Source organism: Hibiscus syriacus, unplaced genomic scaffold (genome assembly GCF_006381635.1).
Source record: "Hibiscus syriacus cultivar Baekdansim isolate YM2019G1 unplaced genomic scaffold, ASM638163v2 tig00110317_pilon, whole genome shotgun sequence".
Classification (NCBI taxonomy): domain Eukaryota; kingdom Viridiplantae; phylum Streptophyta; class Magnoliopsida; order Malvales; family Malvaceae; genus Hibiscus; species Hibiscus syriacus.
The window spans coordinates 218,367-241,306 of NW_024062676.1; the positions used below are offsets into that span (position 1 = coordinate 218,367).

General features: G+C 36.9%; 3 protein-coding genes and 1 pseudogene across 3 annotated transcripts; 2 read left to right on the forward strand and 2 right to left on the reverse strand.

The window, feature by feature from the left end:
• Positions 1–316: 316 nt before the first annotated feature.
• On the forward strand, positions 317–8,519 carry LOC120116969 (2-succinylbenzoate--CoA ligase, chloroplastic/peroxisomal-like). Its single transcript, XM_039137333.1, is given in 9 exon segments — positions 317–598; positions 1,669–1,741; positions 6,201–6,369; positions 6,472–6,570; positions 6,859–6,956; positions 7,284–7,975; positions 7,977–7,989; positions 8,090–8,295; positions 8,373–8,519. Coding segments are annotated over 9 exon segments (1,677 nt in total). The 5' UTR covers positions 317–398; the 3' UTR covers positions 8,500–8,519.
• Positions 8,520–9,078: 559 nt separating this feature from the next.
• LOC120116990 lies at positions 9,079–9,438 on the forward strand. The gene has a single exon (XM_039137349.1). The coding sequence runs from the start codon at positions 9,079–9,081 to the stop codon at positions 9,436–9,438; it is 360 nt and encodes a 119-aa protein (XP_038993280.1).
• A 295-nt stretch (positions 9,439–9,733) lies between these two features.
• On the reverse strand, positions 9,734–13,131 carry LOC120116972 (annotated as a pseudogene).
• A 984-nt stretch (positions 13,132–14,115) lies between these two features.
• LOC120116991 (alpha-glucosidase-like) lies at positions 14,116–14,956 on the reverse strand. The gene is made up of 3 exons (XM_039137350.1): positions 14,640–14,956; positions 14,201–14,551; positions 14,116–14,127 (listed from the first exon to the last, which is right to left on the reverse strand). Exons 1-3 carry the CDS (start codon positions 14,706–14,708, stop codon positions 14,116–14,118), a joined length of 432 nt encoding a protein of 143 aa, XP_038993281.1. The 5' UTR covers positions 14,709–14,956.
• Positions 14,957–22,940: the final 7,984 nt, after the last annotated feature.

The following is a 22,940-nucleotide window of genomic DNA, read 5'->3' on the forward strand; positions in this document are numbered from 1 at the left end:
CTTGTATAATCGTTTCTCTATTTTGAATTTAGATGAGATAACAAATGCAGGATATATATATATCAAATGGTAATATTAAATTATCAATTAAAGAAATTAATAATTTATTATGTAGATATAGCTTTATGACATTATTTTTTTTAATTATACTAATCATTTAATAGTCAAGCCAAACGACAGAAATGCAACATTCGGATTGATAAGTGGCAGTCGTTGATGTCCAATGAAAAGAGCCTGTGAAATGCCAAACCATCACAGCAGGCGTAGAGGGAACCGTTCATTTTCTTCAATTTTCATAAGATAAGCAGGGTTTTCAACCTCTCGTTGTTCATTATCATTCAAATCTCGCAAACAGCTTTCGTTATTTTTCAGCAAAGTGTGGTCTCTACTCTCTAGTCATGGGAATTTTCTCGGAGGCCCATGTTTGCCAGTGCTTAACCCGCTTGGCCACCCAAAAACGTAACTCTCTCGTTACTATCAGCAGCGGCCGCCAGAAAACCGGCCAGCAGTTCGTCGAGAGCGTCCTGAGTCTGGCTCGTGGCCTGCTCCAACTTGGCCTCCGAAACGGCGATGTTGTTGCAATCTCTGCTTTCAACAGGTTCTTACCGGAAAATTTCAGTTTCAAACTCCAATTGCATTTTTCAATAACATAAACTGTCCGGCAATTTTTTTCCTTCTTGCCAAACGCAGTTTGCTTTATCTTTTGTTGACCGTGTTTGGGTGTGAGATGCTATTTTTTTTTCATGACGAAGGCATTCATTGACATTAGCTTAAGAATTAAATTATAATGCGTTAACCTATGACGACATTACACGCATTGTTTCTCACTGACTCATTTAATTAATTGATATTGTTCGAAATTTATAAATTAAATATCGTTTATCAGGTTTAAGCATGCAAATTATTCTATGCGAGGGCGATGGTTTTGTTTTTTTTTTTATATTATTAATTTGTTATATAAATATTTATAAAACTTGAATTAAATAAAAGTCTCAAACTTAGAATTTCAGACCGTTACTTAAACATAATTTATGTATTACATGATGTAGACATCATTTTCTTATCGTGTAGCAAGTAAAACAAATAATAATATTTTAATTCGTGGATGCAAGAATAAACATTGGTTATTCAAATAGCTAATAGAATAATTCTTCTAATCATTAATTTTACTAGATAATCTCTTTGTACTCAAAAATCAAAACCAATGAAAAGATTTACTACTATTCTAATATTTATCATATGTAATCTTTCAGTTGGGAGCTCATCATGCAAGCAAATCTGTTTAGCGGCAACAATCTATTTGTGTTTCCATAACAGTATGTGTCATTTTTTTGTTTGGATAAATTCGTGCACACAATACAAATAATATTACTCAAACTCTAATCATCTAATGGAATACGTTACTTTTTGTCACTGAAATAACTTCTTGAGTTACTGAATTGCTATTTGTAAATTTATTTGACTAAATAATTATAATTTTTGGCAAAATTCAAACCTGAAAATCGCTTGAAGTCACTTTTTTTTTCAAACTTTTATTTATATTGAAGACATTATAAAAACTATAGTTTGACTGGGTTAAGAGCACAGTGAAGTCGAGGCATGGTGCATATGCGTGTTATTTATTTTGTTTTAATTTTTTCTTCTGATATTAAATTCATGTTGTTCCAGTGATTGGTATTTAGAGTGGATACTAGCTGTTGCGTTTATTGGAGGCATAGTTGCTCCTTTGAATTATCGATGGGTTAGCATCTCAGTTTCTCTTAACAGTCGCTCTAACTGTTTCCTATTTCAAGTATTTAGAGTTTGTTTAATTTGTTTGAGCAAGAGAATAAAAGGATTTTTTATTAACTCTAGTTTCTTTGGGATCTTAAATATTCCTATGTTGAATAGATTCTTAACTATTTGATTGGAATTTCTGCCACATTTCAAATTTCTCTTGGAATTGGGATTATTGAGGTTTGTTTGTTTCATATAAATTTTTGAATAATTATGTTTTTATATGTGAAATAGGGTAATGTTTCATAAACTAGTCGACATAAATTTGTATCTTGTTATGGTCGGAGAGGAAGAAGAACGACGAAGAGAGGAGGATCCGAGAAAGGACGAGCGAAGAGAGGAATTGGGAATAAACGAGCACGGGTTAGGGATTGGAGACAGTAATTTGGGAATTAAAGCACGAGAGAGTTATTTGATTAATTTACCTGATGAGATGGAGCAGACAAATGGATCCAAGGAAGGCTGGAGTGGCCCAAAACCAGATGGCCCAATACCTGCTTAAGAAAGGAAAAGACAACAATTTTGTTAGCAGTTTGTTATGCCAGCTGGCATTCTTAGATTCTCCTTGTAACTAATAATACCTGTTGAGAGAACAATTTTTCCTTATGCAATGAATGATGAATTCCTCTTCTAAAATCTTTCTTCTCTAAATTCTTATCTTGTATCTATACCTTTTCTCTTAATCCATAAAAATTGGTAATCAGAGCCACAACTCCTGGCAAAGCAATGGTTGAATCCTCTGCTCTTTCTACAATTCAAAACCAGATTGACGACTTATCAAAGCTGCTGAAACAAGATCAGCAGTACCTGGAGACAAGGATTGCAAATAATAAGGGTTATTTTGAACAGATCCTAAGAGTATTGACAGGAAAGACGGTGGAGCAAGACCAAAACAACCCTGAAACGGAGTCGTTACCTGTGGCAATCGAAGGCACAAATGATGTGTGTCAAGTGTTTGATAAAATGTCATCCATCACTAATACCCAACACTTGGAAATTGGTTCCAATCGTGAGTGGTCTGAAGAACAAAAGCTGTTTGGTTTTGATCTTCCTATAACAGAAGAAAATGGTGATGTTTTGGATACAATCAGTATTATGGCAGAGTTTCCGGCAAACAACTTTGGAGCATGCGCCATTTCAATTGCAACTGCCTCTTCTGATGTTCTTGAGCTCCTGTAGCGTGAATGCCATGGGAAACCATTAAGAGTTGTTCCACGGTTTGAGAAGCCAGGTTTGCCTACATCAGTTCGAATTGCTACTTTTACACCCTTCATAGTTGATTTTTCTGTGGGTAATTCAAATAATTTCAACTATCCAGTTCCATCCACGTTTAGAGAAATTTGTTCTAAGATGTTTAGGGATATTAATGAACATGTTGAAACTTTTGATCCTTTTGTGTTTCGGCTTTTGTTGATGGGAAAGAGTATAATTTATTTGGCTAAGAATTTGAGTGTGAATCAAAGGTTGCACCTTTTTCTTTCTATTCTATTGAAGTTGGGTATATGGAGCAATCTCAGTGTTTATGATATGGACAACATCGACCTACCTTTTTGTAGTCCACAGCAGATTTGCTACTATGGTCTTATCTATAGCAACTGGACTCCTGTTCCTCGAGCTATGAAAGATTACATAGCAACATCAAAACCTAATGGCTATCAAAGTCTTCATACAACAATAATTTTATTTTTGTATGAAAGCATGTTTTGTCTGGAATTTCATATTAGAACTGACGAGATGGATTTGATAGTTGAAAGAGGGATTGCTGCTCATTATAGTGGGGGAGTCTTTGTTACTGGTCTAGTTGAGCATGCAGAGCTAAATACTCGAAGTACAAGAGGGAAGGCACTTTGCCTTAACATGCAAACGTAGCACTCAGGGTTGGGTGGCTCAATGTAATTAGAGAATGGCTAGAGGATATTGTTGGCAACACGAGTTCTAGGGAATTTGTGGATACCATCACCAGAGATCTCTTAGGTAGTCGTGACTTTGTATTTACCCCAAGGGGAGAGATTAAAAATCTGCCTAGAGGGGCTACTGTAATTGATTATGCCTACATGATACACATTGATCTTGGAAACAAAATGGTAGCTGCAATGGACATTGGTAATCTTGTTTCTCCAACACATGTACTCACCAATGTCGAAGCTGTGGAGATTATCACGTATAACGTGCTCTCAAGCAAATCAGCTTTTCAAAGGCATAAACATTGGCTGCAACATGCTAAAACACGTAGTGCCAAACAAAAAATTATGGCATTCTTAAGGGAGAAAGCTACACCATCTGTTGTGGAATTAAAAAAAGAGAGTAAATAACTTCATTTCTTAATCTGAAGAGGAGAGAGAATCGGAAGAGTTTTCACAGCAGGTTTTAGTTAGACATGGGAATAAAGTTAGTTTCGATGAGCCAAATCTGTTTGACAATGAAGGCGACGAAGTGGCTTCTGTTACTTATAGGTATAGAAGGTGGAAGCTTGATAATGATATGCAGTTAGTTGCTCAGTGTGAGGGTCAGAGTGTTGTTGATGTTAATAACCAGAAGTCCTTCCTTACTTTGAATGCACTTAATGAGTTTGATCCCAAGTACTTTGGTGTTGATTGGAGGCAGAAGTTGGAGACTCAAAGGGGTGCGGTTTTGGTTACTGAGTTGAAGAATAGTGAAAATAAGTTGGCTAAATTGATTGCACAAGCGATTTTAGCCAATGCTAATTTGATGAAATTGGGATATGTTTCGAGGGTGCATCCTAGGGATCATTTTAACCATGTGATATTGGGTGTTGTTGGTTACAAATCGAGAGATTGTGCTGCTCAAATTAATCTCAATACTGCGAAAATGTGGGGGATTGTGAAGTCTATTGTTGACTTGTGTATGAAGTTAAATGAGGGGAAATATGTACTTGTGAAGGATCATTCCAAGCCTAAAATGAGGATTTATGAGATTCCAGTTGATGCTTTCGAGAATGATTATGTGGAAGAACTACAGTATACGTTTTCAAGACAGAATTTTGAATGAAGCATCTTAAAGAAGAAATTAAAACACATGTTATGAATAAGCTAGACTCAGAACAGAGGAAAACAGAGCTGTTTGAGGTTAGATTTGGTTTGGAAAAGATCATTGTCGTCTTGGGAGGTAAAGAGTGGTGGTACAATACCACTTATCACACTGTTCTTAAGGTTACTCCTTTTCAAGCTTTATATGGATACAAACCACCTATTATGGTTTGGCCTACAGAGACTCCATTACAAACAGTACAGGATATTATGAATAGCAGAGAACAAATCAGACAATTAGTAAAGCATCAACTAGAATTGTCTAGTAACCGTATGAAACAGCAGGCATATAAAAATAGGTCAGAAAGGGTTTTTAATGTGGGAGATAGGGTTTATCGGAAGTTGCAGCCATATAGACAAACTTCGATTGCTATGCGTAAAAACCTCAAGTTAATAGCCAGATACTATGGACCCTATAAAATTCTGGAAAAAATAGGAGAGGTGGCCTATCAATTAGACTTACCAGATTCATCGAAACTCCACCGAGTCTTCCACGTGAGCCTCTTGAAGAAGTTCATCGGGGATTCTTCTGCTGCTGCCACAGAAACTCCTGCAGTCGATGAAGAAGGACAATTCAGAATTAACCATTTGAACATTATGGGAAGACATATAGTGAATCGAAACAATAAACTAGTGACTTAGCTTTTGGTTCGATGGGAAAATATGGATGAATCGAATGATACATGGGAAGACTATTCGGTTCTCAGAGGGCAGTTTCCTAATTGCGATCCTTGGGGACAAGGCTCGTCTCGTGAGGCGGGTATTGTTATGGTCGGAGAGGAAGAAGAACGATGAAGAGAGGAGGATCGGAGAAAGGACGAGCGAAGAGAGGAATTGGGAATAAACGAGCAAGGGTTAGGGATTGGAGACAGTAATTTGGGAATTGAAGCACGAGAGAGTTATTTGATTAATTTACCTGATGAGATGGAGCAGACAAATGGATCCAAGGAAGGCTGGAGTGGCCCAAAACTAGATGGCCCAGTACCTGCTTAAGAAAGGAAAAGACAGACAATTCTGTTAACAGTTTGTTATGCCAACTGGCATTCTTAGATTCTCCTTGTAACTAAATAATACCTGTTGAGAGAACAATTTTTCCTTATGTAATGAATGATGAATTCCTCTTCTAAAATCTCTCTTCTCTAAATTCTTCTCTCGTATCTATTCCTTTTCTCTTAATCCATAACATATCTTTGAATGGTTGTTGTTTTAACCTTTTCTTTCATGAATTTCTTCACAAGAGAGGAATGTAAAATATAATATAGAATCTCCTTACTAGGGTTGAATGGGTTTGTCATAAGTTTTCTGTAGAGTAAGAGATGTTGTCTGCTATGAAATATTGTCTGATTTCTTGCACTGCAATGTCTTTCCTAAATATAGAGCTTTGAAGAGGCTAGAATGGCTATGGTAACCACAAGACCAAAAATGTTGGTGACAGATGAGAGCTGTTACCACTGGCATTCTGCACCCCAGGGTGATGCTATACCGTCTTTAACGTGGCATGTCTCATTAAGCTCCCCTTCCTCGGATGTTATAAACAAATGTAACAGTATGTATTTTGTCTTGACATCTAAATGTAGTAGAAAATGAAGTCACATTTGGGATATATGATGAATCAATAACCATAATAGCTTTGGCCTCATAATTCCAGTATTAACTGCGGAAATGCTTGTGGGGCAATCTGTAAGATTTGGATCTATGAATTACTCATTTGCACCAGAGGGTGGTGTTGTAATATGCTTCACGTCAGGTATGTATTTTGAATATTAAGTACTCTTTAAGTTTTCCTTATTTGGAATATTAATATGTTGTCTTGAATTGAGATCTCTACTATAGCTTCTAAGCAATATTAAGTACTTTTAAGTTTTCCCCTTTCACTATTTTTCTCTGCATTTATTTTGTCATAAAGTAAAGAAAATAAGGGGGAAAATGAGTCTTAACTAACAATATAAGTGTAGCTTTTGCTTTTTGTTTCGTCATACACAAATGTGCAAAAATATCTTAGTGCTTGGTATTCGTTTTCCTTGGCTATTTATAGGAACTACTGGGAGGCCAAAGGGAGTTGTGATAAGCCATACAGCTTTAATTGTACAATCCCTCGCAAAAGTGGCAGTTGTTGGTTACAGTGAGGATGATGTACGCCTTTCTTCTAGAAATATGTATTTTCATTTTGACTGTATCTAAAGGATATGATTGTAGACAAAGAAGAGGTAAAATACTTCAAACATGGTTGTTCCGAAGTGGATTTACCTGATTAATATGGATGGAATCATACCTATGCTTTCCAGACTCGGTGTGTGTCAGATATATGTGTCCTATTCGTGTATAACCAGATTTTCTAAGGTTTTTAATATATGTGGTGTCTTTGGAGGTTATCTCTATGCCTGTGTCAGACAAGAGAGTAACGTCTGTTTCCTTTAGTCCCACTAACTTCTTAATTATTTATTGTCTGGTTACTTCCAGGTTTATTTACATACTACTCCCTTGTGCCACATTGGTGGTTTGTCCTCAGCCATGGCCATGCTAATGGTAGGAGCTTGCCATATCTTCATACCCAAGTTTGAAGCTACATTAGCCCTCGTAGCCATAGAACAACACCGTGTGACTTCTCTAATTACTGTCCCAGCAATGATAGCTGATCTAATCTCGTCAACCGGGCTGAATCAAAGTTGGAAGGGAAGTGACAGTGTGAAGAAGATATTAAATGGAGGAGGAGGCTTATCAGACAACATTATTAAAGATGCAATCAAATTATTCCCAAGAGCAAAACTTCTTTCAGCTTATGGGATGACAGAGGCATGTTCTTCTCTGGCCTTCATGACCCTCTTTGAGTCAACGCTCGAGGCAACTGGTACATCACTGCAGATGTTTGCCGAAACTAATTCAAGTCCTGTCAAAACACGAGGTGTTTGTGTCGGCAAGCCTGCTCCACATGTTGAAATAAAGATATGCAATGATGGCTCTTCTAATGTTGGAAAGATTCTCACCAGAGGTCCACACGTAATGCTAAGGTACTGGGATCAAGTTCCAGACAAGGCATCAAATTCTATCGAAGAAACTTGGCTAGATACGGGTGACATTGGGTTCGTTGATGACCAGGGTAACTTGTGGCTTGTTGGACGAACCAATGGTCGAATCAAGAGTGGAGGAGAAAATATACCCTGAAGAGGTAAGCACTAAGTATCAATACAGTTCCTATCAGTTACTGATACGCCACTTAAATTTGATTCTAGATTTACTTTCTAATGCTAATCTGTTTGATCATATAGGTAGAAGCAGTGCTAATACAACATCCCGGAGTTCTCTCCTCCATTGTTGTAGGAATCCCTGATCCTCGCCTAGCAGAGGTGGTTGTCGCTTGCATTCGATTAAGAGAGAATTGGCAGTGGTCTGATGACAGTTCAGTTCAAAGCAACGAGCTATTCATGTCTAGTACAATCCTTGGACGTTATTGTAGAGAAAAGAATTTAACCAGGTACGCTCTGTTAAACTTTTATTCCAAAAGACATTTATTTTAAAACGCCAAAGACATTTATTTCCTACTCTTATCAGGTTTAAAATACCAAAGATCTTTATTTTATGGAGGACCCAATTTCCACTAACAACAACCGGAAAGATAAGAAGAGACCAAGTTAGAAGAGAAGTTATGTCCCATCTCCTTTCTTCTAGCAATCTTTGACAATTTAGTTCAGTTCACCTGCGGTACCCGCAACGGGATGGTGTTAAATTATCTAGATTCGTAAAATTGAATCACTGTTAAATATCCATTTTTTTCTTTCCATCTCTATTTTTTAAACTATGTTATTTTTATATAATATTTAAATTGTATTGATTTTTTAATCATAGACATATTTATTATACATCTCATTTTCATATTTATGATTTAAAATTACTTAACATATAACAAAAAAAGAAACTTGTAGAAGACTTAAATCTTTGAATATTAAAACTCTCAGAATCCTTTTAAATGAGTTTTTTTTTTTTCATCTTCTAGAATGGAAATGAGGGAAATGTTGAAGTTTGGTTGGTAATATTTCAGCTTCTGGTAATGCTGTGTTTCACCGGCTCGAGGGGATGGTTAATCTCTTTAGTTGGAGAGAGAGGGAGACATTTCATCTTTAATCAATAATTTAGATTTTGACATTTTAGTACACTTCCGATGTGGGTTTTCCTTTTTCTATATAATAATTACTCACCAACCAAAAACAAAAGCAAGCCCCTCTTTTACATCTTCAGATGTAGTTTGGTTTGGTAGGAAATGGTAAGCAAGCCCCATTACGACATTGCACTGTCCAAGAGAACCAGGAAGCCACTGAATGATCCCCAACAACCTGAGTCTAATGACAAGGAATTTGAAACCGAGGATCATAAAAGCTTGAAGCAACTCATCAATGGCGATGAAACGGGCGGTAACACAACTTCACTGGGCCGGCACTTCTCGGAAGAGGAGCAACATCTGCAGCTGGTGAAGAAAAACCAACAGTATAACAATGGGGAAAAGCTCAAAGGAATGATGAGTCGCTATGCCAAAGTTTTGAGCCATTTGGTCAAAGTTAAACGGGAGCCCGGTTTGGGGTCCAAGAAAAAACATCTTCTCCGGCTAACCAACATAGTCTAATCTATTATTATTTGACTACCTTCGGTTCATTAATTTTTCACGTCTCATCATCATGTCTCATGCATGCATGCAAGACACACATATATTATACGTACAATATGTTTGCATATGTTATATATATATATATGAATGTAGATTTAAGATCCTGAGATTATGCCTGGTTTTGTATATATATATATATATATATATATATATAATCTTTAAGATTAAGCTTATATGAATAACTTTGTTAAATTTAGATAAATAGTATTATTTATTTATTTAAATATTAACTAAAAATACATATCATTTTTAATCCGTTTATAAAATTAAACATCTTCTGCTCAATGCTTTAAATAATTATCCTTCCAAACATTATAAACTGATGCGAGTAAGACGGCATTTCATTATTTATATTATTGATCCTGATTTTATCACAGAGCCGCCATAGACGTCTATCTCTCTTCTTAAAATTCTTTTTAGTGAGTTTTGAGTTGCAAATTGAACTCCTTCCCCACAGGCAGCATCAGTCTTGTGATTTCCACAACCTGGAATTGGGCATCCTTGTCTAATTTTGCCTTCAAAACTGGATTTCCGTTCATATTTGTTGAGTTCGCAGTGCCCAATTCAAACCCCTTCACCCTCCGAGATTTTTCCAACCCCACGAATGTCACTGTATTTATGATCCATTCTTGACGCAAAGCATATTCCCCATTCTCAACCTCTGATCTAACAAAGATATCATCACCAGCATCTGCACCATGAAATCTCACCATACTCCAATTTCCCCCATCTTCCCCCATCTTCACCGCCTCTCCGTCGTCCAAGAACAGGTCCCCCGTGAAATTCTCGGATTTGCTGACGGCCACCAAGAGTTGGAACGGTGTTTTCCTAGCAGCTTTCGTCGTCATTGCCTCTCCTTGCATGGCTATGATGTTGCTTTCTCGGACATACACGTTTATATGATCAGGTGGCGCGGCAAGTGTGAAGTATTTCCCGGATGTTGAACTCACTGAATTGGAGTAATTGAAGAGGTCAAACCAGTTTCCACTTGGGAAGTATGCATCGACTGAAACCACTCCAGGACTCAATGCAGGTGACACCATTATGCCTTTGCCTACGAGAAACTGCGAATTGATTTCGTAGGTATGAACATCTTGTGGGAATGTGAGAAACAGAGGCCTTGCGATGGGAGTCCCTTTCGTGTGTGCCTCGTACATTAGAGTGTAAAAGTATGGCAACAGGCGATACCGAAGACCCAGAACTTTCCTAGCGGTGGCAGCGACGGAGTCCCATAGATACAGCTCTTGGCGGATTGAATTAATTTCTGAGTGATCTCTAGCAAAAGGGTAAAAAGCCCCCAGCTGCATTTACAACAAGAATCGGAATCAATTGTGCATATACGCAATGTGATACGAACAACCGAGTTCGAGTAACATATATAGGGACTTACTTGGATCCATCGTCTGCAGAGCTCTTCAGTGGTATTCCCTGAAAGCCACATATATCGGCACCGACCATTGGAATACCAAAGAGTCCAAAGTTTAAAATGGATGGAATTGTGTAAGCCAAATCCTCCCAGGTGGCTGCATTGTCTCCAGTCCAGTGTGCTGTATACTTCCCAGAGCTTATAAAAGTCGATCTGCTAAGTATAAATGGCCTTTTTCCTGTCAGATTGGATAATGCCGCACGAGTTGCTTTGCATTCCAGTAAACCGTACAAATTATGAACATTGTACTCTGTCAGATTTCCAAAATGCAAAGCTGTTGCAGGAACTGTTTTATTATTAATGGGCCGTTGGATCCCTTGGTTGTTGATCTTGTAAGGAGGATCATCAATGGCGGAATTTGGCTTTGGAGAGGATGTAATAAAGTTGGATAACTCGTTCATATCAAGCCAAAGACCATCAACAGGGAGAATATCTCGAAACAATTTGATCTCACCACCCCAATAAGTTTGTGTTCGAGGATTTAAAAAATCTGGGAAGTTAACTGGACCAGGCCAAACTTCGCCCAAGTAAGGGATGCCATCTCTTTTTATGAATATGTCAGCTTCCATCCCTCTGATATAGCTTCCATAAGTACTGTTTACACTGATACCTGTCAACGTTGGAATCATAGTTCGTGTGTGTTAAGATCGTTAATTATACAGTTTCGGTTATATCTATCACTACCAATATGCTTGCATTGTAAATTACCAGGATCTACGATGACGACGTATTTCTGATCATTCCGATGAAGTTTATAGACAAGTTGTTTCATCTGATCCTCAGGGAAGTTGATGGGGTCAAGAGTGAAGTCCTTGAATCCATCCATGTAATCAATGTCTGTCCACATAACTTCAAGGGGAATGTTGGCTTTTGCATAGCCGGCAACCACATCCTCGACGTCGGAAACATTTTTGTAGCCCCACCGGCACTGATGAAATCCTTTGAACAAACAATACCGAATTGAGTGATGATGAATGCATTAATCAATCAAATACATAAACCAACTCCAACAATTATCAACATGTTATAATAGTTTGTTTCTTGTTGATTTCAGCATCAATTATGTTGAATAGACATCCTTTTCTTTTAAGAAAAATAATGGAGGTGAACGGAAAAGAGTGGTGTTGTAGAAAAACTTTTAAGAAGAACTGTATACTCACCAAAGGACCAATAAGGCATGGGAGCAGGGCGGCCAATAAGCTCAGTATACTGCTGAATGACAGTGTGAGGCAATGGTCCACCAAAAACATACAAATCTATAACACCTCCGGTAATCTTGTAAGTTATCCTGTTTCCTCCATAAACTATGTCCATCCCATTGCTATTAAGCAATAAGACTCCATGGCTAGTCCCTGCTGCTACTCTGCCATCTTCAGATGCTGATCTTACGTCTATGTAGAAGGGATGCGATCCATAGAGATTAACATCGAGATCAGCACTCGCTAAATCCGCATTCCACAACGTCAAAGTCTCATCATGTTGTAACTTGAACGATCTCTTTGTGTGCTCCCCCAGTCCGTAAAGAGACGACTTGTTTACAGGCAGCGCGGAGGAGAGTTGAATATACTGGTCCTTGAACACCAAGAAAGTGCTTGGATCCGATGGGTTCGGAGATGCGTCGAAAAGGGTGTCGCCGGAGGAGAGACGTGTCACCGAGAACCCCAATGGAGTGGTGTTTCGGAGGGTGAAAATGAGGTCCGATGTTGGGTCTGACAACGAGTGGGTTTCCTTTAGCTTCCGCGTTGGGTGGTTCACTGATGAACTGAGGGGGAAATTATCTTGAGATTGGCGAGGAATGATTTCTTGTGGGATTTCCCATCTTTGATGCACCGAGTCTTTAACTCTGATTCTCAAACGATTGCTTGTCTCGAAGCTTGATACAGAAAAGTTTAAATCGTTACGACTTGACCCTGGAAATCTGAAGTTTAGAAACAAGATCACGACAGCTGATAAAAAAATTACCTGGCGAAAAGATTGAGATTTTGTATATCAGGTCCATAAACAGAGGAGTTGCGGATAAGAGCAAGATCAGCGGTCAACCACTTATTGTTCGCGTCAACGGAAACAGATTTTAGTTTGTAGCCATAACCAACAGCTTCATTAACACCATGAATTACTGAGCAAGAAGAAATGATTATCAGAAACAATAAAAGATTACGCGACAAGTTATTTTGTTGAGTCGTACTCATGTTTTTTTTTAGGGGGGGCTGTTTCAGACCGGCCTGTCTGCAGTGCTATTCTCTTGTACACACACAAGTATATATATACACGTACATATATAAACAGCTAGGTTTTTTTATCTTTGAAGGTAATACCAAAGATTTTCATTGGCAGTTTATAGCATCGTTGAAACAATCTGTCGGATACGGGTTGGGCAATCCAGTACCCAATAATTACAAGCCTGATCAGAGGACTTGGTTGAGCTAATTCATGAGCAGCTCCACCGCAATCTCTTTGCAAAGGAAACAAATCAAGGAGGGATTTGGCTTTGGTTTTATTAGTTGTTCTTGTCCACGTATATTTTAGTTGTTTGAGGTAGTAACAGCATTTAGATATTAATTCAAGTTTGGTGATTTTGTCTACATTTATTTTGTTTTAGATTTAAATATATTTTGAATTTCAATTCAATGGAACATTATAACATTTAAATAATTATCCTTTCAAACACTAAACTGGTGCAAGTAAGAGCTGGCAATTCATTATTTATTTTATTGATCCTGATTTATCACAGGGCCACCATAGAGGTCACTTTCTTCTTAAAATCCTAACTTCAGTGAGTTTTGAGTTGTAAATTGAAATCCTTTCCCACAGGTAGCATCAGTCTTGTGATTTCCACAACCTGGAATTGGGCATCCTTGTCTAATTTTGCCTTAAAAACAGGATTTCCATTCAAATCTGGTGTGTTTGCTGTGCTTAATTCAAACCCCTTCACCCTCCGAGATTTTTCCAACCCCACGAATGTCACTGTATTTATGATCCATTCTTGACTCAAAGCATATTCCCCATTCTCAACCTCTGATCTAACAAAGATATCATCAACAGCATCTGCACCATGAAATCTCACCATACTCCAATTTCCCCCATCTCCACCGCCTCTCCGCCATCCAAGAACAGTTCCCCCGTGATATTCTCGGATTTGCTGACGGCCACCAAGAGTTGAAACTGTGTTTTCCTAGAAGCTGTCGTCGTCATTGCCTCTCCTTGCATGGCTATGATGTTGCCTTCTCGGACATGCACGTTTATATGATCAGGTGGTGCGGCAAGTGTGAAGTATTTCCCGGATGATGAATTCACTGAATTGGAGTAATTGAAGAGATCGAACCAGTTTCCACTTGGGAAGTATGCATCGACTGAAACCACTCCAGGACTCAATGCAGGTGATACCATTATGCCTTTGCCTACGAGAAACTGCGAATTGATTTCGTAGGTATGAACATCTTGTGGGAATGTGAGAAACAGAGGCCTTGCGATGGGAGTCCCTTTCGTGTGTGCCTCGTACATTAGAGTGTAAAAGTATGGCAACAGGCGATACCGAAGACCCAGAACTTTCCTAGCGGTGGCAGCGACGGAGTCCCATAGATACAGCTCTTGGCGAATTGAATTAATTTCTGAGTGATCTCTAGCTAAAGGGTAAAAAGCCCCCAGCTGCATTTACAACAAGAATCGGAATCAATTGTGCATATACGCAATGTGATAGAACAACCGAGTTCAAGTAACATATACAGGGACTTACTTGGATCCATCGTCTGCAGAGCTCTTCAGTTGTATTCCCTGAAAAGCCACATATATCGGCACCAACCATTGGAATACCAAAGAGTCCGAAGTTTAAAATGGATGGAATTGTGTAAGCCAAATCCTCCCAAGTGGCTGCATTGTCTCCAGTCCAGTGTGCCGTATACTTTCCAGAGCTTACAAAAGTCGATCTGCTAAGTATAAATGGCCATTTTCCGGTCAGATTGGATAATGCCGCACGAGTTGCTTTGCATTCCAGTAAACCGTACAAATTATGAACATTGTACTCTGTCAGATTTCCAAAATGCAAAGCTGTTGCGGAACTGTTTTATTATTAATGGGCCGTTGGATCCCTTGGTTGTTGATCTTGTAAGGAGGATCATCAATGGCGGAATTTGGCTTTGGAGAGGATGTAATAAAGTTGGATAACTCGTTCATATCAAGCCAAAGACCATCAACAGGGAGAATATCTCGAAACAATTTGATCTCACCACCCCCAATAAGTTTGTGTTTGAGGATTTAAAAAAGAGAAAATAACTTCAGCGACAAAAAATATCTTATAATATACGATTTTAACTAATTTTTTTTGGATTTGCCAAAATGACCAACTAAATCGCAATGCGATCGATAATTCGCAACGCGATCTCCGGTATCGCAAATCAGTTTCCAGATTCGCAACGCGATTCTGACTATCGCATTGCGATTTCCTAAATTCGCGTTGCGATTTTCCTAATTCGCAATGCGTATACGTAAATCGCAACGCGAATTTGGAAAATCGCAACGCGAATACGTAAATCGCAATGCGAATACGTAAATCGCAATGCGAATCTGACTATCGCAATGCGATTTACATAGCGCCATTAGTATTAACATGTATTTTTTTTTCAAATTCTAAACACGAATATATTAATATATCAGAACACTGAACCGTCCACAGTATATCCCGTAATCGCAACTCATAGCCTAAAACACTAAATCACAACTCAGTCTCATCTACATCTCTCACTCTCTAAGGCGACATCCGTCCCCATCTCCGACGAAATCAGTCCCCACGACGATATCAGTCTCCATCTCCGGCGAAATCAATCACGGTCAGAAATGGAAAATCAACCAAATCAACCACCGAGAGTTAGTTTTTTTAATTATTTTTATTTTGAAATTTTTGCATTATTATTAGGTTTTTCATATTAAAATTGATGATAAGTTTACTGGTGTTTTCAATAATAGATTAACCATTTCACTTAGATTGCTTATTATATTCATTCGATTGCTGCCAATATTGCTAAATTGTTTAGTCTTTAACCCTGTGAAGTTAGTATTTGTCTTTGTTTTGTCTTTTGGTTGAAGTAATGCAATCCATTCAAGTTTCTTTCAATTTTAGTATTTGAAACCGAGAATGACTATCGCAATGCGATTATGTCGTTGCGATTTTCATTTCGCGTTGCGATTCTTGCGTTGTGATAGTCAAATTCGCCTTGCGATAGTCATTTTCGTGTTGCGATTTTTATTTTCGTGTTGCGATTTAAAGTTTCAGAAACTATTCTTCTTCTGCAAATTGAAACTTGAATGAATTGCATTACTTCAACCAAAAAACAAATACTAAATTCACAGTGTTGCAAATTTAAGTTTGAAGAATAAACTGCTACTCTTTATGTTTATTGTTCATATCTTCACAGTGTAGTTTTTGGTATATCTAAATTGATATTTTTATTGTTTTTGCAGAACTTTTATTCGACTCAATTGACCTTAAGAAATAAAGTAAGCCTGGCCAAAACAATTGCGTCGAAGCTTTCACCTGCACAAAGAAAAATATTTGAGGATACTTGCTTCGGGCCATGGCTGAAAGTACAACATCTGGGTGGAGATGCTATGTTGACCCATCTGTTTCTTCAAACCATGACTAGCGATCTACCAGAGACTATACAACGTCGTGATGAAGAGATATGGTTTGATTTTCCACCGGCGTATACGTGTTTTGGGCGGGAGGAGTTTTGCTTAATCACCGGTCTACGCTTCGGACACGATGATGTAGATCGGTACACTAGACATATTACCCGCCTATCATGGTTTTCCTGGGTTTTTCCTGAGCTGTCAACAGAGAAGTCGAATTTACACGTGGAAGACTTGACGAGATTATTGAATAAGAAAGATGGTTTTACTCAGATGGATGATGTCGATGGTGTCCGAGTATGCCTTCTAATACTTTTGCAAGCCGGCTTTTTAGGCAGAGAGGCCCGACAACCTATTCCTAATGATCTAATTAAATTGGTAGAGGACCTAAATGCATGGAACCTTTTTCCGTGGGGTTCTTATCTATGGAGAGCTACATGGAATAAGTTGTCGGTTGCCTTTAATGATCGGAAAAGTTTGCGTGGCGATGGTTCCAAATACACTTTGTCAGGCTTTATTTGGGCCTTTAAGGTAATAATTTTTATATAATGTTTCCAAAATTATAATTAATTCTTTAACAATTACTAATGTTTGTTATTATATTGTTTGTAGATTTGGATATTTGAGGCCTTTCCCGCCATGCAGACATATGCATTAAAAACTTCTAATGATATTCCTAGGGCTATTTCCTGGAAGAGGAAACGGTCCTTGCAGTAATGGGAAGATTTACTACCGTATACTACAATAAATAATGTAAGTTAACACAAATACTACCATATGTTTATAAACAAGTTATTACTAGTACACGTTTAACTTTGTTTGAGCTTTTATATTGTTAGGAGGCCAACACTCCATTACAGAGGCTGACACCCACGGAAGATGAGCTTGCCACTGATTGGTGGCAAGCTAGTAAGCTTTTTTTTATGGCACGGATGATGAGCAACCACCACTTCGAGAGCCATCACCTCACCCAGAGCCATCACCTGATCGACCCTAATATACACCTCCACAACGAGAGTCATCACCTATTATGTCACATCATCGAGCCTCTTCTCCACCATCTCCTCATGATAGGCGACCGGCAAAGATGCCACGACGTTTATCTCCCTGTTCTCCACGGGATGAGTTAGGGGAGTTACGTAATGAGGTCAATGCCTTGCGTGAGGAGGTTGATACTTTACGCTATGACAATGGTGCGATTTTCATTTTCGCATTGCGATTCACTCGTTGCGATTTTCATTTCGCATTACGATTCTCTCGTTGCGATAGTCATTTTCGCGTTACGATAGTCAATTCCGCGTTGCGATAGTCATATTCGCGTTGCGATTTCCGCGTTGCGATAATCAAATGAATGTCTAATAAGTAATAACAACTGAACATATCATAGCAATGTTCAAACTCAAGTTATTAATACATGCCTAACTGAAAATGTTAAAAGTTCACACATAATATACACATAATACAACGTTTGCATTTAAAAATCACCTAAGTTAACAGTCCCAAAAGGTGAAGCCGGTTGTGATTGGGATTTTGATGAGGATCCATATTTTGGTAGAGGAAAAGATGATTGTGATGGCACTAGTGATCCACATGTCAACCTTGTATGACCACTTTCCTTGCACCGACTACATGTCGATCTCTTATTCTCTTCACCCTTAGACGGTATACGATCGTGACTTTTTGGTCGGCCAGGTAGCCTTCTGTCCATGGCTGGTGGCAAAACTGTTTGTAAGTCATCTGGTATGTCCCACTTAGAAGGATGTGGAATAGGGTAGACAATCTCGCCATAAGTCTGTCGATATACTTCTGTAGTGTAGCAATCCATAGCGTATGCGCTTGAATCATCTTGGTTTAGATGAAGAGAAACTTTTATAACATGGCCACACGGATAACCAGATGTTTGCCATTTCATACAACTACACGTCTTTGCATTTAGATCGACAAGCCCATTTAAGTTATTATCCAGTACTTCAAACAAAGTGTTTGAACATGGTTCAACTCTCCATGACGTTGACTTCACAACACGTTTCGTTATCTTTTTTTCTGTCCATGGTGTAACACGATGTTCCAATGTTCCTGTAAATTTAAATAAATAATACTTAATAAAGTATATGATAAGTTACGAATTTAAAGAAATAATACCTGCATGGTTTCTTTTCTTGTAGTACCACTGTTGAATAGAGGCTCGAAAAAACTCCATTAACATAGTAATGGGTAGTTTCTGGGAATGAAGACTTAGAGCGTTGATTGATTCTGCACTATTAGACGTCATGAAACCATATCTCGCTCCAAGTTGATGTACTCTTGACCATCTTTCAAACCCGACATCTTCTAGTGTTTGAGTACACTGAGGCAAAACACGTCATAAACAGTTTATATGCTTATTAAAATCCACTTCCCGATAAGCTTTTACAGCCTTCCAGTATGTCCATTTGTGATTTTTTATACCAGCAGACCTTGATTTTAGATTTCTATACAAATGAACACCACAAAGTCCATGAAAAGCATCTGGGAAACACCTTCTAACAGCGTTGTCAATTGAGTTTGCCCTATCAGATATGATTGTCAGATTGCTAATAGGACCTATGCAATCCCTAAGATGACCCATAAACCATGTCCATGAATCAGAGGTTTCAGATTTGCCAACCCCGTAAGCTATTGGCAGTAACCCATTGTTAGCATCCATGGCTACTGCTAATAAGTTTACTCCAAGGTATCGACCTTTTAAATGTGCTCCGTCAATTATAATAATTGGGCGTATGCAATTAATAAACGAACGAATCTAAAAAATCATATACACAAGAAATATAATCATTTAAATGTAAAATGCATGTAACTAACAAAAATGAGTCAACAAAATTATATTGATTTACTAACCGCAGCACCAATGGAGATAAACAGCAACTCAAAGCGTGTAACACCCCAACCCGTACTCGACCCGGATACGAGTCTGAGGTGTCACATTGACTTTTCCAACTTTGACTCTTGATAAAATTCAAAGAATTTTTAAAACATTTCATTAAAGTAAAAGAGGTTTAGTTACATAAACTGACCACAATAACAAAAATCAATCAGAGCATATTTAATTCAACCAATTAGTACATGCCAACTATACTCAAATAACCAAAAACATTTAAATCCTCTATTTTCTGATCTGAAATTTTGTAAGGGATGTGCTGACCTGTCTTACTCTTCTTCTCTTCTCTTCTTGCTTCTGTACCCTACGTGTGAAACAATCACACACTAAGTCGAAGACTTAGTGAGGCATAAAAACTTATAATGCACTTTATAACATATATCAATACATGCATGTTATGTTCTATCATGTTATACCAAATTACATGATTTCCTCGTATCATATAAAATCATATCAGATTAATTACAGTAAATACATACATACACATAACTCATCATTAACAGTTTATCATGTAATCACATACTTTTTTGCTTAACATTTTCAATCAAACACTATACACACACAACATCATATCATTTCTATAACATTTATCATATCACTAACATATATTTGTTTATATCTCTTGATTAGCCCATGTACATATGTGAGAACTATAGATATGTGAGTTTATGGAGGTTGTGCACTAATGCTGTCACCACAGCTCATATAAATGCACCGAAGTGCCACATAGAATTGCACCGTAGTGCCGCGTAGAATTGCACCGTAGTGCCATATAATAATGTCCATAAGGACCACATATCATTCCTTAAGAATCATATACATATACTAGGGATCAAGTATGTGTCTCACCAGACTTCACACATGTTCCAAAGAATATATATATGTCCTGAAGAACCACATATCATTCCTTAAGAATCATATACATATACTAGGGATCAAGTATGTGTCTCACCAGAATTCACACATGTTCCAAAGAATACATATATGTCCCGAAGGACCACATATCATTCCTTAAGAATCATATACATATACTAGGGATCAAGTATGTGTCTCACCAGACTTCACACATGTTCCAAAGAATACATATATGTCCCGAAGGACCACATAGACCCTCGACTCTTGGCATGCCAACTATACCCCTAGCTCTCATGACACATAACATGGGCATTTTCATTTATATCATTTCATATTCACACATGCATATTAATTATCTTTTATCACATGTCTGATCTCTTATAATCATGTAATCACATAGCTCATGTAATTTCTTGTAATATCACATATATCATGTAATACATATAACTTATACACTTTCTCATATGTTTACATGGTTCACATCACATGGATCATATCTTTTCATATAGTTTATGATTTATTCTCTTATATTCCCATACATGTAATACATATCAAGCATGGTTACACAACTCCTTTCGATATAACTTGCATGTACCTATATTCTTTTTCATATACTCACATAGTCATATAGTATAATATTTCATATAACCTCATGAAACAACTCACATGGATACATACTAAAATACTCATAGTTACATATCACTTAAATTATTCATATTTACCTAATCCATGGTCATATATCTTTTATCACCAAGTCACTTATCTAATCTCTTATTCTCATTTGTTCATATTTATCATATAACACATAAGTTTTATTGCATATTTATATCTCATTCCTACATCACTAATTCATAATATAATTTACATAATTTCATCTACCTTATTCTATATTTCTTAGTATACACTTACATTACCTAACCTACATTATACTTATAAACCTGAATATATTACTTCTATTATTTCTTTTATGTACAATTTAATCTATTTACTTAATTCAATTCCGTACAACTCCTATAATCATTTCATATAACTCCATAGCTTTTATTATACAACTAATGTATCATAATTTTATTTAAGCATATGAATCTTTCTCCTCTATCTTATCTTATATGCTCATAGTATCACTGAAGTTCATGTCTCCTAGTTAATATATTATTTATGTAACCTTTGCTTACTTAGCTCATATCCTTTCTTATAAACTCACTTTTACCATATTCTCATATTATTACTTAAATTATCTCATAACATGTATTCACGTAGTAATATTTCATTTATATATATATATATATATATCAAAGATCCTATCACATAACTTATCTTTTATATTCATATAATTTATTATCATATCATATGGTTTATATCATCATAACATATCACATATTCACATCAACCATATAATACATATATACAATAACATGTCAACACATATAAATCATACACATATATACTTCTATTTATGAATTCATGCATTTTATTATGGAAATAGACTTGTCGCAAGTCTTATTTCCATTTAACATCATATAATACTAATATGCACTCACCTGGCCTCACTAGTCCATTCCAATCTCTTATCTTCCCTTTTTATCGATCTTACTTGTCAATGATTCCGGAACTCGTTTAGGCTCTGAATCTACATAATTATACATTTTAAGAGAATTATTAGATACCTACACCTTGTAATTTGATACTAGCAACTTAAACGAACTTATTAAAGCAATATTTACAATTTTCCTTTAGGGGGTATCGATTCCCTACTGGGGGTATCGATACCCTCATGACATTCTGGAATTCTGTCGTTTGAGAGGGTATCGATTCCCCTTGAATGGGTATCGATTCCCCTAGCCCAGAAATCCTATTTTGAGCTCGAAATTCACTTCATTTCAGGTTAAACCTTCATATTTTACTTCCTTTAATATTCCTAACTTCCATACACATATTTAAACTCATTTCTATTCCATAATCACTTCTTTAAACCCAAAATTCCATCATTTACATGGCATTCAAGAATCACACTAAATTTTCAATGTGTTCTAATTCCAATTCTAACACTTCATACTTCTTAATTAGATTGATGACAAGTCAAATTCATCCATAAAACTTCAACAACCATACCATATCAAAATTCCATCTTAAAACTCATATTACAAATTCCTTCTTAATTCCTTTATTTTATTGTTTAAATCCCATATAAGCTTTCATTAAGCTTATTTAATACCCAAAGAATCAAAATCCACTTAATATTTACAGTAATTAACTATAAAAACCCAACTTACCTATTGTAGCTAAGCCCCACGTGAAGAAGAGAAAGCAAGAAGAAGAAAGCTTCCAGATAGCTCTCTTCCCACGTTTTTTCCACTCTTATAAAAGGGAAAAAATATCTTTTAAAGGAAAAAGACCATAATACCCTTAATTTCCTTTAATAATTACTAAATAACATTCATCATATATTTCCAATAATCATTGAATTATTTCATTCTTCTACTTTAGTCACCAAATTCTGAAACTTTTCAATTTAGTCACTAACCCGGTATTGCGGATGTTACAAATCTCCCTTTTTTTTAAAGAAAATTCGCCCTCGAATTTTCACTGAACATTTTGATAAAACATATCTTCTAATGTTCTCATGTTGCATCATTTACT

Excerpts from the sequence above, each read along its gene's own strand:
- LOC120116990 (XM_039137349.1), top strand. The coding sequence starts at position 9,079 with ATGGTAAGCAAGCCCCATTACGACATTGCACTGTCCAAGAGAACCAGG.
- LOC120116991 (XM_039137350.1), bottom strand. The coding sequence starts at position 14,708 with ATGGTTGGTGCCGATATATGTGGCTTTTCAGGGAATACAACTGAAGAG. Across the intron at positions 14,552-14,639 it reads TCTGCAGACGATGGATCCAA|CTGGGGGCTTTTTACCCTTT; the intron begins GTAAGTCCCTGT and ends TTGTAAATGCAG.